Below are 18,866 nucleotides of genomic sequence, written 5' to 3'. Positions count from 1 at the left end.
AGTATAAACTGCAACTAAAAAAAGTAGAAATTTGTGTGTCCAACAGACTAGGTGTGAAAGCCATACATTTGTATCACAATGAGAAACTCTAAACTTCCAGTACTGGGCAAAAGCATGTAGGGGAACTATATCTCAAGTTTAAAAGACTAGTTGACCATTCACCGGATAGATATGTGCCCAGCAAAACAGTTCATAATGGAAGGGACCTTCCACGGTATACAGTCACTGTAAAGAAACTTCTACAGAAACAGAGGCTACTGCATAATATGTGTAAAGCAGAGCCTAGGACTCTAGGGAGAGAGATACGGATTGCAACATGTTTGTCAAGTGAGTAGAAAAATATTTTCACATGATCTTTCACAAAATGGAAAGAAATTCTGGTCATATGTGAAGGCTGTTAGTGGCACCAAAGTTAGCATCCAGACCCTCATGGACAAGACAGGAACTGAAACTGTGGACAGCAGAACAAAAGCAGAAATGCTTAACTCCGTTTTCAAATCTTCCTTTACAAAAGAAAACCCAAAAGAATTGCCACAGTTTATCCGTGTACCACCGAAAAGATGACTGAAGTAAGTGTTAATCTTAGTGGTAGAGATAAACAGCTGAAATGATTAAACCTGAACAAAGCTCCAGGGTCCAATGGAATCCTTGTCAGATTCCATAATGAATTTGCAGCTGAGTTAGCCCCTCTGTCAAATATAATCTATTTTACATCTCTCTAACAAAAAACCATACCAAGGAGTTGGAAGAAAGCACAGGTCACACCCATTTATGAGAAGGGTAGTAGATTTGATTCACAAAACACCACCAGCCAGTATGCTTGACATCAATTTGTTGTAGAGTCATGACAGATATTCTGAGCCCAAACATAATGAGGTGTGTCTAACAGAATGACCTCCTCCGTGTCAAACAACCACAATTACAACAACATCAAATCATGTATACCCAACACACACTCTTCAGACAATGGAAACTATAGGTAGGAAAATCAACAATGTAAGAAAAAGACAGATTGCTACTTGCCATAAAGAAGAGATGTCAAGTTTTTGACAGGCACAATTAAAAGACACTTACATTGAAGGCTGTTGCCGAAAGCTATATGTAAGTGTCTTAATTGTGCCTGTCTGCAACTTGATGTTTCTTCCTTACAGAAGGGAGCATACTTTCCTCATGTGACATATTGAAAGCTTTGGATCATGGCTGTCAAGTAGGTACAGCACTTCTTGAATACAAAATGCATTTAACACACTACCATATTAATGCTTACCATTAAAAGTATAATCATACAGAATATCAAGCAAAATTTGTGGCTGAACCGAGAATTTTTTTGATAGTGAAGATTCAGCAGGTTATCTTGGATGAAGAGCCAACAGATGAAGTAACTTCTTGTGTGCCCCAGAGAAGTGTGTCGCAACTCTTTCTGTTCATATTGTATATTAATGACCATGCAGACAATATTAATAGTACTGGAACCTCAGACTTGTTGCAGATGACACATCTATAGTGAAGTCATGTCTTAAAGAAGCTGGATTTTGACAAGATAAATATCTTGTGCAACTCATGATAAAATACTGCTGAACTGTATGTGGCCCACACCAAATAGAACTAACTGGCGATATCGAACATATCGTCGCTAGGCAATGAAAACCTCTTAACTCCATCTGTCAATGAAATCCACGTAACTCCATTACCAAATGTAGACAATTATGCCACATAGCCTGTTCAAACCTTCCTTCTTCGATTTGAACGGTGTCACCATCTAGCTGCAATTCTGAAAAACTCACATCTCCAGCCATCTGTAGTTTGTGCTGTAAACCTCGCAACTCCGGTAATTGCCATTGTTAGTGTGCAGGGCGAACGCATGCTCTGAGATTAAAACGTTTTTTGATGTGATAGTAACTTTTTTGGCTGACGGACCCAACACTGCTTTATTGCTACAGTTACGTGTTAGTATTTCTAGGTATTTATGTATTGTATTTTAGTACACAGAATTAATAATGACCTCGTTAAATACAATGTTGACTTACGAGTTTTTCATTGCGCGTAAAGCAGACTGCACTCGATACATACGAGGTTCTAATTTTAGAACTTAACAGAATCCTATACATCCTACAGTAAATACTTTGTTTTCAGCTATGGGTAAAAAGAGTAAATTCACTCTTCACCTTCTGAAACAAGCCGACAACGGATCATATCGTATAAAATCACCGGAAGAAGATTATAGTCAGGTTCCTCCTTGTCCTGCACCAAAAGAAAGAGTAGACCTACAAAATGAAGGTAAACCATAGTTCATATTGTTGTAACTTGAAGTAAGATCCTTGTGTGAAAGTTGAGGTGCTTAAATTATTTAAATAGTATTGATGACATTATTGTTTACACTACAGATAATGCGCAAAAAAAAGCCAATACAGAGGTGAATTCCACTTCTGAGTTTGAAAGTCTTTTCGAACACAGCAGCGAGGATGATATCTCGAGTGGCAGTAGTGATGCGTATGATCCAGGTAAAAACAAAGATGACCATAGCAGGAACAACAGCACGGAAGACAATGATGACGAAGTTGATGTGGGAGTAAAAAGTACTAAGCGCGCCATAAAAGCAAAAGTAATCAATCACTTCAAAGTTTGCAGAAAGAAAAACGTATGAGGGGACAGGATTATTTAGGAATGCAAAAAGATGAGTTCGGCAAAAAGAGACCAACAATGAGCAGAAGTAGGAGGGAAATGAAACCACGATGTACTTGTGAACATTCTTCCTTAAATCGGAACAGGAATTGCAAGGATATTACAGAAGAGCAGAGACAGCTAATATTTAATAATTTCTGGCAGGATATGTCTTGGGGTGAAAGAAAAATTTTTGTTAGAAGCCATGTCTACTACGCTCCAGTTAAAAGACACAGAAATAATTCAGAATCTAATAAATCTCACCGTTCTAACACACTACATTAAAATTTTGTAATAGAACGACAGAGAAAAACTGTCTGCAAGACTATGTTTCTGAATACTTTGTGCTTAGGCGAATGGAGTGTCGGAACATGGGCATCTAATGCATCAGGAAGAACGTTTGCAGAAGGACCTCAAATGCAGGACAGACCAACGAAAGTTTCAGGTGGACGACAATCAGCATCAGATTTTTTTGCAGAGTTGCCGAAACTGGAATCGCATTACTGCCGTCGTTCTTCCACAAAACTCTACTTGGAACCTAACTGGCAGAGTAAATCAGAACTACATAGGGAATATATAGAATTTTGTAAGAAAAGAGGACAAATCCCAGCTGATTACAAACAGTTCTGCGAGGTATTCAATGAAAATAATCTTAACTTATTTTCGCCTAAAAAGGACCAGTGCGATCTTTGTTGTTCTCACCAGACAGGCAATCTCTCAGACAATGAATACTCTTTGCATATGGCCCGAAAAACTTATGCAAGGGAAGTGAAAAATAGTGATAAATTAGGACCAGCTAGAGTGTTTACTATGGACCTTTAGCACTTCTGCTTTCTCCCAGACTAAAAGCATCTGCACTGTACTATAAAAGCAAACTGAAGGTCCACAACTTTACCATCTATCATTTAAAAAGTAACGACGGTTATTGTTACCTTTGGCACGAGAGTGAAGGTGGACTAACAGCTTCGGAATTTGCCAGTATACTCGTGCATTTTATAGAAAGGTACATCCAAAATGATTCAGAAGCTATTTTCTATAGTGACGGATACACATACCAGGATCGAAACTCAGTCATGAGTAATGCATTGGCTCATCTCGCCAATCAGAAAGGCATTACAATAGTGCAAAAATTTCTGAAGAAAGGTCACAGTCAAATGGAGTGTGATTCTATGCACTCCACCATAGAAAGGAAGTTAAAAAACAGACACATTTATACTCCTGCTGGCTATGTAGAAGTTGGTGCTACCGCAAGACAAAGACCCAGACCTTATGTTGTCAATTATTTGGACCACACGTTTTTCATGTCCTATGATAAACTCTCATTGTATTCGTTTATTCAGCCAGGATCCAAAATTGGGGATCCAACAGTGACTGATATCCGGTTTCTCAAGTATGATCCCTCCGGAAAAATGGAATATAAATTGAAATTCAGCGATACATGGGAACCACTTCCAAGAAGGATGTCAAACATACCCAGCTCTCTACAGTTTACCACTAAAGATCAGTGCAGAAAAGTTTACACATTTGCAACAACTAAAGCTGGTCCTTCCTAAGGATGTACATTCATTTTATGACACACTGCCTCACATTTATAATGAGAGAACATGTCTGTCCCTAAAAAAACTGCAGCCGAAAATAAACTTGTTTACAGCCACTTATGACTGTGATAGTAGCAGTAATATTAACAATAATAAATGTTAATAAACTGCACAAATGTTTACAGTAATAAAAATTTAATTAAAGCTAACGACAATGTTTCTATTTTTTTTAAAACACTGTAATTTATTAACATCCAGATTCCAATATTTTGACCAATGTGAAATCATTCATTTCACTTTATATCTGTAACAATGTATCCTTACTGATGTTTCATAATACACAAATAATGCAAAGTTTAAGTAAGTATTTTTAAAACAAACTAAACATTCATTCATTTCAATTCTTAACCGTGCACTCGTTACATGCCTCTTATCTCCATCACTACCCAAAAAATAACTGTGAAAACCTCGTAACTCCAAAAACCGGCAGACAATTTGAAGTGCATAATAAAATCTTATGTACCAATGACCGGATCCATATTGTGTAGCAGAAACCACTACATTTGACTAATCAGGTACCCATGTGATTTCTATAATTAGTTTTTTGTTTCTCCTGTAAAATTTGACCAATTTGAGTTACGAGGTTTTCATTGCCTAGCGACGATATACAGAAAAGGGCAGCACGAACAGTCATAGGTTTCCAGAATGAGATTTTCACTCTGCAGCGGAGTGTGCGCTGATATGAAACTTCCTGGCAGATCAAAACTGTGTGCCGGACTGAGACTCGAACTCGGGACATTTGCCTTTCGCGGGCGAGTGCTCTACCAACTGAGCTACCCAAGCACGACTCACACCCCGTCCTCACAGCCTTACATCTGCCAGTACCTCGTCTCCTACCTTCCAAACTTAACAGAAGCTTCTGTCATAGGTTTGTTTGACCCACTGGAGAGTGCTGCAGAGATGCTCAAAAAACTGAACTGACAGACTCTTTAATATAATCATGAACTGTTCAAAGACAGCTTACTTATAAAGTTTCAAGAACTGGCTATAAATGACTCTAGGAATATACTACGACCCCCTACGTATCCCTCCCACAAGGATCGTGAGGACAGATTAGATCGATCATAGCACCCACCAATGCATTTAAACAATTGTTCTTCTGACTCTTCATATGTGTATAGAACAGGAAAAAAACATTAATAACTGACACAATAAAACATACCCTCTGCCATGCGCTTCACTGTTGTTTGCAGGGAATAGATGTAGATCCCTGTACTGGAATAGAGATACCCCACAATCTAGTAGCACTGGTTGAAGTACACAATGACATGACATTTAAAATATGACTACAGCAGATTCTTTCGGAGAAATGCTACCAGTCAATAAAAGAATTCATGGAGGATGAACTGGTAATTCGAGTAAAAGATCATCTAGAAATAATAACACAGTTTTTTTATATGCTGTCCATTATAATTATCCGGGCTGTTATGCCGTGGTCGGTTGATGAATTCGGTGTCGATTCCCAATGTTTCGTCTCCGACTGCGGGAGACATCTTCAAGGGGGTCCATAGCTCAATGGAAGGTCCAACACACCCACTGGCTCGCTACTGACTGCCGCTAAAATCCGTGCCTGCGCGCTCCCACGCCGCAGCATGACGTCACGTGTTTTGAAAACGTCAGTGCAATTGGCCGCTGTCTGTCACCGTCGATTGCTGTTGCCATCACCCAGTAGTGGACGGGTGGTACACATCTTCTTTAACACTGGCATCCATATACCGTTTAATTTCACACCCTCCTCCTTTCGGTTGAAATTATTTGGGTGTTTAGCGATTTTGACTGCCTCCCTGTAGAGCCTTTCGTAATATCCGCTTGTGGCCGCTAGTACTTGCGTCTCCTCGAAACGAATATTGTGGTTCCCTGGCTGGAAAGCATGCTCCGCAACAGCTGATCGTTCCGTTTCTCCTCTTCTACAATTTCCCTTGTGCTCTTCCAAACGTTTAGAAACAGTTCTTTTAGTGGTACCCACATAAACATCACCACAGCTGCATGGGATCCTATACACTCCAGCTTTTTCCAATGGTTTGCTAGCGTCCTTGGCAGGCTTAAGGTATTCCTGTATCTTCCTGGTGGGCTTGTAAATACGGTAATATTCCGCTTCATCAAGAGCCTCCCTATTCTTTCCGTTACATTTTTAACAAACGGCAGGAAAACCTTAGATTTTGCAGTAGCCTGTACGTCAGTATGATTTCTGCGTGGCTGCCTCAACGCACGTTTTATTTCGGCGGACGAATATCCGTTCTTCATTAGTGCATTGTGGAGATGTTCCATCTCATCGTCGAGCAACTCAGGTTCACAAATATTTCTAGCTCTGTCTGCTAACATCTTGATAACACCCCACTTCTGTTGTGGGTGGTGGTTCGAATCCCGGTGCAAATAACGGTCCGTGTGCGTGGGTTTGCGGTATACTGAGTGGCCCAAACTACCATTTTCATTTATAAAAACAAGCACATCGAGGAAATTTAATTTCCCGTCTACCTCCTCCTCCATTGTAAACTGGATTCTCGAGTTTATACTGTTCAGATGTTCGTGGAACCGGCTTAGTTCCTCCGTTGGGCATCGACACCGAATTCATCAACCAACCACGGCATAACAGCCTGGATAATTATAATGGACATGATATTTCCAGCTGTGAAAGTCTACATTTTTATATGCTGTCAACAGCCGAGGAATCATTAATCCAGAGGTTAGCAACACGTTGATTGCTAACTTCTGATAGATTGTGAGTGCTTATTTGATACATCATGCAGGTAGTAAGAGTGCAAAAGAAAAAAATGTTGAATAAGAGCGACAATTGTTTTTCGTAGCTCTGAAATTCTGCACTTTTTCAACATAAGTTTGTTTTATTCTTTAACGAATGTGAACTGGTACCAACATCCATCTTAAACCCCTAAAACCATGTTAATCATACCAAAATATCTGTACCAGAGTTAATAATATCTGGATGCACTACCAAAAAATTATGGAATATGCAATATCCTGGGAAAAGTTCAAGAAATACTCAACTACATTTATCACATTAGTTCAATCAGACACCATCTGTGTGCTAGTAATTGCTACATTATTTCCTGTGTCTTTACACATTATAGGTTCAGTACTTTTTGGGAGGAGCCCAGAGTTTCACAACATTACAGTGCACTATCAACTCCTGCGATGTAATACTGCATGGAACAGATGTAAGTAAAATACTGTAAATAGGTTGCGTATGCTGTCAGCAATGAGACATTTTGTAAGAATGTTGTCACAATTTGCCACATCCAATTGAATATTATCTCAAATTTCGTGACTGATCGTCAGGGAGATTTTGTGACTAAGATCTTCAAACGTGATCATATATCAACAAAATAATATGTAGTGCAACGACTTCATGCATAATCAGTTGCGTATGTACAAAAAAATAAGAAAATTATCAGTCCATTCCAAACGAGAACGCAAATTTTTCTCAACAGAAAGAAACGGCCTATGCATCTGTGAAAAAGACGAACGTTGAGACACATTTCGAAACTGTGCACCTAACTGTTAATCCCAAGTTTTCTTTATACCACGAACTGAGGAAATAAAAAAGAAAATCAAGAAACTTAAAAATCCATTAAGTTTTCTGCAAAATCCATTCACAAAACCAGTAGACTAAACTGTTGCTGCCACACTTCCTTCTTATTGTGTTTTGCACGCATCGGTGAAAAGGCGCTAATCTTTTGAAGATGGCAAATTCATAAAACAATATTAGAGAAGGAAAGTTGCTACTCACCATATAGCGGAGATGCTGAGTTGTGATAGGCACAACAAAAAGATTCACATGCACACAAACGCAACTCACACACACATCTCTGGCAACTGGTTTCAGTTGCCTCAGACTGCAGACATGTGTGCGAGCTGCATCTGTGTTATGTGTGTGTGTGTGTGTGTGTGTGTGTGTGTGTTGTTGACAAAAGCCTTAATGTCCGAAAGCTATAACTGTATGAATCTTTTTGTTGTGGCTATCACGACTCAGCATCTCCGCTATATGGTGAGGGTGAGTAGCAACTTTTCTTCTCTAATAATGTTACATTCCATCCTGGATTTTCCATTGTAAATTCATAAAAGATGCGTTTCAATAAGCTGCTGATGAGCTGCTTCAGAATTTCTAAAACAAGTGTGAAATAGTGGCTAACACCGAACACCTTCAACTTAATCAAGGACGGTCACAAGAAGAGTTGAAACAATGTCTAATGATGTTTTTTCTCAACTGAAAACCGACTTTTATGACCCCCCCCCCTCCCCCGCCGAGCAACTGCATGAGTCCAGTAATGCAACAAGCAATGCTCAAGTTGCCAGAGTTTGTAAGGATGATTCTTAGTAACTTTGCTGTCGAAAAATAACTTTTGAAAGTAATTTCTTTGAGAAACCATACAGGTGGAGACATACTTTTTCCCATGGAGAAACTCATCCTATCTGAGAAATACTTACTGTGAAGCTTGTAGGCATTATCACAGAGGGAACGCCAGCAATAAGAGTTTCTAAAAATGGTTTCTTTGCTCAATGCCGAAGAGACCGAAGTTTTCCAGAGATCTTCACATATCACTGCATTTTATACCAGCTGTCTCTGCGTGTGAAGATTTTTTTTTTTAATTTGAATAAAATTATGAAAACTGTATCATCAAAGTTAGGAAAAGGAAATACTCATCCTGTATGGTAAGTCTCCCATGACCCGCAGTTCTGGGTGACTTTCCTAAAATCTACCCTTTTTTGAAGAAGAATCCACTGGCTTCGAAAGCTGGCCAGTTACAACCATCTTTTATGTGTGTGTTCTGCCGATGCTCGGTGACTAGATTTTTATCTATCCAATTAAATAATTTTGCAAATAATTGATTGTTTTCATTAATATAATAACTATAATTTGAAAAATGTTACTAAACGTGTTCATTAAAATATTCTCGAAATTACAAATACCCATAACAGACAACATGCATTTTGTGAAAGCTGCAGATCTTTAACACTTATCATGCAAGCATTACATACCTGATTTCAGAGATGCCTCATATGTCCTCTTCATCTTCAAGGGTGATTTGAAAGGCTTCTTGAGAGAGAGATTGGCGATCCTTTTGCATGTCGGTCCTATAAACAAATTTATTTTAGGTTCAGAAATTTCATTATACTTTTTACGGAGTGTCAAGTCAAACTTTTCTCAGTACTTTTGTACAGAAATTGTGCAAAATAAGAATAGTAATGTGACAAATACCGTGTACAACATTTAGAGAAACAATGTTGTCTACATCATTCAGGTCAGTATGCTGAATTCACCATTGTATAAAATTTTCAGTTTTGTGGCTATTCATTACCATAATGGAATTTTCAAAGAAAGTAGAAAGTGAGGAGCCAATGTACGGCAAATAGTCAAAATGCAAGGCAATGAAGCTGAACCACCTACTGGAGAGTAATGCACTGACAATGGCCAATTGCTTGGCCAACAAAAACACAGAAGTTATGCTATTCTCTGGCAGCATATGCAGATCTAAAAATAACCACACTAGGACTTGCACATAAATCACAAACACTTATAACTTATCATTAACATTTTAATCGTCTACTGTCACAATCTAACCCAGTACCCCTTTACTGCTGATACGAGGCAGATATGTATCCTCAGGTCATGTACAAAGCTCAGAATCATATCACTTTTACCTTTTTCTTTTAAGTCTTTTCTGAATGAACTGAAATAACTATTTGTAGGCCAATAAAACTATTGCTTGCTGGGCATAGAAGGGATAAACATTTTTACATAAATGTAGATTAGCCAGAGCTAAAAGTTAGTTTTTTTTTTTTTTTTTAGTGCAAAGGCAATGGCAAAAAGTCTGAGATTTTAATTTTGTTTGGAATTTCAATGGAGCTCATTCTCAGATCATGGTCACAGAGCATTTGTCATAAATGAAAAGTGAGGCTCAGCACCTTCACTTTTATGCTGTTGCCGAATATAAATAAACAATCATCCTTTGTTTCATTTCAAACTGAAGAATTATTGCATTCTTCATCTTTTAATTTCGTTTCTGCTGAACTCATTGTTATTTGTAGTTTATGCAAAAACTAATATATATGAGAAGCTATCAAAGATAACAACTGACAAGCATGTGTGTTTTAAAGTTACTACTGACATTTCGAAAACTTTTGAATAACCTTCAGTTATGGCCTTCAGTTGAAAGAGGAAAGCCTTGTGTTAAATTTTGTATTTAAGGCAATGTGGTACTTATATTACTGTACAAGCCATCATAATTAAACAATGTACCACTGTCAGGTAGCACTTTTCTCACATTTCCTGTGTTATTTTTTACCCTGCTACTATTAGCTCTGGACTTGTGCATTCTGAGAAACTTGCTAACAGCAATTGTTTTTCCATAACTGAATAGCTGTACGTGGGCATGGGTTTTGGCGAGGGCATACAGGGCTCAAGGATTTGCGAAAACAAATGCCATTTTACAAACGCATAAGCTAAATAAAAGTACTCATATGGTATGAACAGATAATGATTGTGATAATGATTATGATAAAAAACAAAATATCAAAAGTAACAACCATAGAAATTTTGAAATTTTAATTTGGCACCAGTGATTCACATACTATTTCAATTTTTGTGTTGATGCCATGATCTGTACAGTGCAATACCTTTCCAGTCTAGGAATGATATCCTTTGTTCATAAATCACATAAGTTAAATACTCAGGTGAGTTTTTTGAAAAAGACATTAGAGCTCAATTCCCATTCAATCTCTATTCAAGCTTGTGCTCAGTCTTTAGTGACCCTGTTGCCAACAACACGACCTACCCTACCCGACCTTCCATTCTAGCCAGCCATAGCAAAGTTCAGCAGCATTCTGTTTGTGAATGTTGCAGTTGACCTGTAAGTGCAGTAAGCTGTCTGAGACAATTCATTTTTGGACACATCTACTTTGACACAAAATGTATTCCTTGTTGTTGTTGTTGTCATCCTCAGTCCACTAACAGTTTCGATGCACCTTTCCACGCTAGCCTATCCTGTGCAATCTCCCTCACTTCAGCACAGCTACTGCAACCTACATCCATTCGAACCTGCTTACTGTATTCATTCCTCGGACTTCCTCTACAATTTTTATCCCTCCCTTGCCACCCTCACATTTCCCCCTCAAAACCAAACTGCCAGAATGTGTCTAACAAGCAATCCCTTATTTTAGTCAAGCAGTGCCATACATTGCATTTTTCTCAGTCCAGTTTAGTACTTGTAGGAATACTATTATCTTGGATGTTGTAATGTACCTATATTATACTCCTTACTTAACACTGACATCTGGGACCTTCAGAGCCAAGTGCACCTTTTCTCTGAGGGAGCATTATCTTGCCATATATTGACAACAATGCCCAAGAGCTAGTGGTCATGTGCTGCCTTGATGTGTGCAGAAGAGTCGTCATTGACCTTCAGCACAGAGTGGTCGCAGATAAATAGTATCAAAAATTTGGTAGAAAGATAACAGAGTTGAAAGTCTTAAGTTGCACTGTAGAAAAAAAGTGTTTCAGTAATTCCAAATTATTTATTTATTTGCAGAAAGGTGTGTAGGATTAATTAAGAAATTTATGGCTCAAACTATGTCGTGTTTGTGAGTCAGTAATTGTCAGGACCGACTTACTGATAGTATGGTGCAAAATGAAAAGGCTTCTGTGATCAGTGATCACCTGTTTAATTAGTGTGGAAACTCAATGTAGCAATGGTTACTTCACTGTGAATCAGAAACAAGCAGAACTTAACGAGAATGAATGAATGAATGAAGGCATCGTTAGGCAACTCTGTTAATGCTAAAGGGACAATAAAACAAAATAATTTGACCTATATTTTATTATTTCAAAGCAACAGCTTCCATTGTTTTAACTGAATCATTTGAATATTTGTAAAGTACAAGGAACACATATTCTTAGGCACATGACCAAGTTTAATTTGTAACAGAGTGTGTTCTTTATGTGAAGCTCCCATACTGGGATCCAAAAGTCTGATAGCAGAAAAGAAAAAGAAAAGATATTAGCTTTACCTACTTCCTCATTAGTTGCATGATCTACCCATTTAATCTTCAGCAATCTTCTATTGCCTTACAGTTCAAAAGCTTATATTCTCTTTTTGTCTGAACTGCTTACCATCCACACTTCATTTCATACAACACATAATTAAAATTCTAGGAAGCTAAAGGCTTTTGTATTAATGATAAGATCAGTGTATTATGAAACAAAAACATGCTATTAAAGGATGAATCTAATGTTCAATTCTAAACCGCACCATCTACATCTACTACCAACCATTATTGGTGGGTGACACATGGTAATTTAAATGGCTCCATATAATATTTTCGCAGCTTGATGTATGAGCTAACAGCAACATGGAGGTAGCCAAGGACAATTAAAGTGTTAAGAAAAGATCAGAAAATATGCCAGAAAGTGAAAAATAAAAGTTTGCTGAAATAATGATGAAGTATATAATTACTTCTTAATCTGAAAAGCATATTGTCAACATGCTAACAAAGATGCCTGGGAAAAAATACATTTTGAATACAACACACAACCTCTTGTAGAAATATCACAAGAGCAGCATAAAGCAATCTGGACAGATATGGAAGTGAAAGCAAAGCAAATGAAAGTTAAAACGTAATTGAGAGCAATTTCAAACTGGCAGTGGAGCAACCGAAACAAAGATGGACTATATATGCCAAATGGTCATTATGATCCCGCAAGTTTTCAAGGGGATAACTGAAGTTAATAGTAATGACACATATGAAGATAATGTGGTCCTTTCAAGCAATACTGAAGATGATAACTACTATGAAGATTGGAATGAAACTGCTGAGGGTAAAACTTTATCCCATTGTCATGAATCTCGGCTTAAATCTCTGGTGGGAACTTTTCAGAAGATGCACCCATGAAAAAAGGCAGACAACATGCGGTTGTCGTGGAGAAAATGGAGTTTCTGCAGAAAGCTGACGATCTTCATTCTTAAAAATGCATTTAATATGGGAGGAAAATAATTGAAATTCCAAGAGAAGTCATTGGAAACTGAGCATAGCCTTAAAATGGAAGTTGTAAATTCAAAAACAAAATGAAGCAAACGTCACATACTGGTTCTTCAGACAATGAACTCAAGAAATTTAGGTTTCTTAAACGAATAGGAATAGTTTTATATCTACAAAACATTTTATTTTTCTTGAATTTTTTCCAATGTTTAATATGTACTTGTTTTTCATATGACATAATATTTGTCTTTATTATTTCAGCATGAGTACATTTAATTTTTCTAGTTACCAATATTTATTTGAATTAGCAAAATCATAAAAGCAGGTATTTTGTTTTTCTTAGAAGTAATCAAAATATATTTATAGTATAGCTTCATGGACCAAAAAAATAAAATGAAAAAAACAAGAGAGAGAAACAAAACTACAAAATTATACATAAATAAAATGAGTCACATTTCACTGCAGTAGTGACAATCCAGTGCCTTATTTACTCAATTAAGGAGGAAAAGTTTTTTCGCTAACCTGTTATGTTATTAGCAAATTAGGTACAATTTTAATTAAAATAATTGTATAATAAATCTTCTGACAGGTTGGCCCGCAGCTTCTGCTTCTGGCTGAAATGTGTAATGATTGATGCGACCCACCTCCAAAGAATCAGTGTGAAATGAATCTCCAACTTCTAGTCCAAAGTTGTGCAGAATTCCAGCAGCAATACTGGCTCTATTGTAGTGCCCTTCGGCTCTTGTGTGGGTTGAAACACAGGAGTCATAAGATGTTTGAAGAGAGAATATGACTATGTCCAGCAGACAAACCATCATATTGTCTATTTTCAACTTCCGCAGAAACTCTGCTATTGTCCGATACGCATGCACCGTGCACATAACCCAGCCAATGGCTACCATGTTCCAAATCTTCATATTGGCATCAGAGATGACTTTTGTATTTATAAAAAAGAAATGCTTGGGATTTCTGTATAGATCTGTTTGTGCTCCAGAAAGACAAAGTATGGGTATATGTACACAATTTATGGCCTGTACGACTTTTAGGAATCCACCAATTCAACAGAACACCCTTTTGTTCCTTGATATATTTTCTTGGTCTGTGGAATAGACATATACAGTGGCTGTAAGGTAATTAAACTGTTCGACACACTGTTAAAAGCTATACCAGCAGAAATATGATTGATGATAATGAGAACCTCTGCTACGATTTGGTATGTACGAGGTCTAAAGATCCATAGTCTACAAATAAGTTGCAGCCTACGAGATTAAGCAAAGTTTCTGTCCGAATTATGCTGTAGTAACAGCTACAGTGTACTAAGCAGAGATTCAAAAGATTCCTTACGAAACAAACTGTTTTTTGAAGTCACTGACATTATATATCACTAATGGGTCTCCTTTCAATTAAATCCCTCATTCTTGGAATGTCTACCTCTTGCTCCACCTCCATATATTCTTCATAGTCCAGGTAATCCATAGAATTTGATATTAAACACACAAACCAAAGAACACACCTTACTCTCTAACTTTACTCCTGCTACAGCTTTAGCGTAAATTTTGACCTTATTTCCTTCTTAAGTTACTAACATAGTAGTGTACTCTTTGGTGGTGTTCTCCACCAGTTACGAAGTCACCAATTTCCTTCTCTCTTAGTAACTTACTACTTTAGTTTCACTTACTCTTGGTTGGTCCTCATCACACTATGTGATATTTAATCCTACTTATTGAGAGGAATTCGAGGAGCAATCAGTACATCTGACAGGTTTGAGCGTCCAAAGCACACTTTCACCTTCAGCAACTCCATGTGCCATACTCAGTAGTTCACTGTCTAGTCATGTATAGTTGAGAATGTGTAAGACATTTAGAAGAGTCACATGTCCCACTGCTCTCCTTATTTATGTTGCCTACTGAACATGCCTAGGTAATTGTTTGGAAACATCAAACTCACAGAGTGACCTATGTTGACATTTTGTGTAATCATATACAAAATGCAAAATGGGATGTCCAATAAGAATATTTCCTTGTTCTCTAATTCTATGCCATGATATTTAGAAGTTCTGCAGCACATGGAGATTCACATCTTACTGAATATTCAGTCAGGAGTGACTTACATTTGACTTTATTACATCAACACACTTGTCAGACCCACTAGAAACAGTGGGTCACTCCAAAAGAAATGCACACTATTTTTGTAAAAATACAGTTTTCATTCTGCATGTGTGAAAGTTTTACAGTGTGTAGATACATCCTTCCCACTTGTTTTCAAACTTAGTTCAATCTGTTCCGGTGAGTGGCACCGTCAGAGCATGTCTTCAAGATGGCTGCTGCACTTGACATTCGTCAGAAGCAACATGCTCTCATAGAATTCCTGTGCTGTGAAAACGAGACAATGGGAAACATCCACAAGAGATTGAAAAAGGTAACCTGCTACCCATGCATCGTCCACATTTTCTATCACTTGCTGATTTAAATTTAAATTTATTTTTATGTACAGCACCTCCCGCTCTTATGCTTCAACGTCTGCTGCAAGAGTCCCACTTTCTTTAGAGCCATCTTACTGGGTGTCTGGATACCATAGCCAAGGCGGTTATCCTTCTGCCTGCTTGCATAGGACTTTAGCTACTTCAGTGTTCCTTATAACCGTGCCTGCATTGCCTCCAGCTGATAAAATGTCTTGTTTTTATTCATGCTTATATACATTTTTGCACACCTCTCATGGCCTGTTTTATTATCTCCACACCAAACACTTGCTTTATTTTCTTTTAGGGACATGCCCTTTTGATAAATTTGACAAATGCTCTTAATGGGTTTTAGTGACATCAAGGACAAGGAGAGGCTTCAGGACAGTATAAAATAATGTTGCAGACACAATTTATGCAAGTGCCGAATGTATAGCATTAACCTATCCGATATAACAATATTTACTAAGCCGGTGAAAAAAAAAAAATGTAAAATACTTCCTTTCTAATCCCTGATTAGATCTCTTGAGGATGCATCTGAACTATGGAGAAACTGGATGTGGTTTTTTTAATAATAATAATAATAATAATAATAATAATAATAATATCCTACTGCCAAAGTGGTGTTTTTGCCTTCTTTGAAGAAAATGAAAGCAAATACCCTGCAACAATCTTTGGAGGGGTCCACACTGTAGCAGGGAGTGTTATGGTCTGGGTAATGTTTTCACAGCACTCATGGGTGACCCTGTCATTCTGGAAGGCTCAGTGGATCAATCCAGGTACACATCTATCCTTGGGAGTCATGTCCACCCCCTACGTGCAGTTTGTTTTTTCTCAGCATGATGCCATCTACCAGGAGGACACAGTCCACAATGCATGTTACACATCAGAAACAGAGTAAGTATGAGCCTAATGTTGCGGGCTACATACTTCATACTTCACAAATCAAGGTACCATCATTACATCAGTGCTAATGGGCTTCCTTCATTCCCACTGTATTCCACGAGTATGACGAGCCCAAGAACTGTGGCACTGCAGTCATTTTATATTTGTCCACTTGTTTTCTCTTACTGAAGCACGCAGAAGCGGAAGGCTAGTAGTGACTTACTGTTAGTACGGAAGATGTTTACATGATCTTGCTGCTGTAAAATAGCAGACAAGGCAAAATGACCAATTATCAGGACCAGATGGCCTTTAACAAAGCTGTGTTTTATGAGACTGTGGAGGAAATAAGAGAATGATTAATTGATGCATAAGTACAAAATTGCAAATGTGTTCCCTGAGAGGAGGAGTGATATTAGGAATAAGTTTCATACTATAGTCCATGCTTCAAATGAAAAGCATACTAATTTCGTACGGTGCAAACAAAAGACTGTATTCTTATTTATTTCACCTCCACCAAGAGAAAACACATGTGCTGCGTCAAACAAAAACTGGGCACTGAGTAATGTCACTTTTATATCCCTGCGATGGAAAGTGCACTTTACTTGCCAGTTGTGAGTTGTGTAGCGTATGATTTGTTTCAGTAATTTATTTTTGTAATTAATTACCATTATTCAGGGGTTGCACTTCCCCTAGTATCATGTTTTCTGGTACTGTCATTACAGGCTCCGTAATGCCAGAAAGTGTGTATATGTCAGTTAATTGTTGGACAGTCTCTGATTAGATATTGAACATTACAATAAATCTGCAGCAGTCTTCGAAAAAGTTATCTACATAAATGGATGCACAAACGTAAGAATATTCACTGCTAACTGATCAGTGATTATAATGCTACAGAAAAATAATTATGCCCAATGCTTGCTTTTGTCATTTAGGCAGACTGGACATTTTGAGGCATTACAACTTGCATTTTAAAATGACTAAAAAGCTGAAATCATTACTGTGTACCACCCATCTGCAGTTATACGTGCGAACTCATATACTGCCTCTCCTATCTGAGGGAGTGAAGTCCATTTGTACCCGACACAGACTCAGATCTGCAGCGGAGACTCAGAAGTCGAGTCAATGGGCTCAGAGACAGAGTGTTTGGAGATTGGTGGCAAGTTTAGAGCGAATATACGGGGTTTCCTTCTGATCTCTAGTTTATGTGCATGGTTCAAAGAGCACCAGGATGAATTTACAGTACTCCCCAGATTTAAACCTAATCAAGAATCTGTGGGAATTTCTCAATCAGGCTGTTCATGGCCTGGCTCCTCCACCAAGAAACACAGCGCAGCTGGAAAAGGCACTGGATATGGCATGGCTCCAAATCTGAAGTGGTATGAAGATTAAATTGGGGCAATTCTCCTGAGTTTTTATTTGTAATGGAATTGAGCATTTCAGCTTTTGCTTCGTTACCCTCAATTTCAGTTCCTATCTCATTCATTAGGGACTGGACACTAACTTTGGTGCCACTAATAGCCTTTACGTATAACCAGAATTTCTTTGGATTTTGTCAAATGTCATTTGACAATATTCTGCTACAGTGGTCATTGAAGGCATCACACATTGCTTTCTTGATAGCCAAACTCATTTCATTCATCATATCTCTGTCCTTTGACCCACACTTTATGAAATTCATTACCACCTATTATTGTATACTCATTGCATTCATTTCCTTCCCTAAAAAAGATTTTATACAGTTGGTGAGGATTGCAATTTTTAATCACAGATGACAATTACACATGTTTTTATTTGTATTTTGGGGGTCTTAATTCTACATTTTCCTCAATTTAAGGGTTTTTCAGTCTGGACCCCACAAAAGCGTAAAATAGTGGTTTCACTGTAGCAACTAGAGCAGCTACTGCTTTATTCGGTTTACAGTTGCAGAACAATATCATACTCTAACACAGGGAAAAACTAATCATAATCTGATATCTAATCTTAATCTCGAATATATCCACGTAGTTAATGGTAGTATTAAGTTCATTTCAGTCAGATTTATGTTCTTTGGTGTACTATTTTCACAAGTATTAGTAAAAAGAATTATGTTAGATAAGTTTGAAAACACTCACCAGATTTAAATCCTACTGGACTTCTCATTTTTGTTGGCAACTTGCTTTCACTGGTGGGTTTTGGTGGTGAAAAATGTAAAGCAATTGCTTGAGATCTGCTTGGAGGTCCCTTACATTCGTCAGCTGCACTGTTTCTTTCATATTTATGCTCTATAAGGAAAA

General features: G+C 37.7%; 1 protein-coding gene across 3 annotated transcripts in view; it reads right to left on the bottom strand.

The window, feature by feature from the left end:
* Positions 1-18,866, bottom strand: part of LOC124545084 (protein abnormal spindle) — a 170,943-nt gene that overhangs the window by 98,891 nt on the left and 53,186 nt on the right. For all 3 annotated transcript variants that reach the window (XM_047123892.1, XM_047123893.1, XM_047123894.1), the window contains exons 5-6: positions 18,705-18,854; positions 9,255-9,350 (exon numbers count right to left, since the gene is read on the bottom strand). In XM_047123892.1, the coding sequence (XP_046979848.1) occupies positions 9,255-9,350; positions 18,705-18,854 (246 nt within the window). The remainder of the gene's footprint in view (positions 1-9,254; positions 9,351-18,704; positions 18,855-18,866) is intronic.

Source organism: Schistocerca americana, chromosome 8 (genome assembly GCF_021461395.2).
Source record: "Schistocerca americana isolate TAMUIC-IGC-003095 chromosome 8, iqSchAmer2.1, whole genome shotgun sequence".
NCBI classification, from domain to species: domain Eukaryota; kingdom Metazoa; phylum Arthropoda; class Insecta; order Orthoptera; family Acrididae; genus Schistocerca; species Schistocerca americana.
The sequence above is the reverse complement of the archived record's forward strand: the minus strand, read 5'-3'. Positions and strand labels throughout refer to the sequence as shown.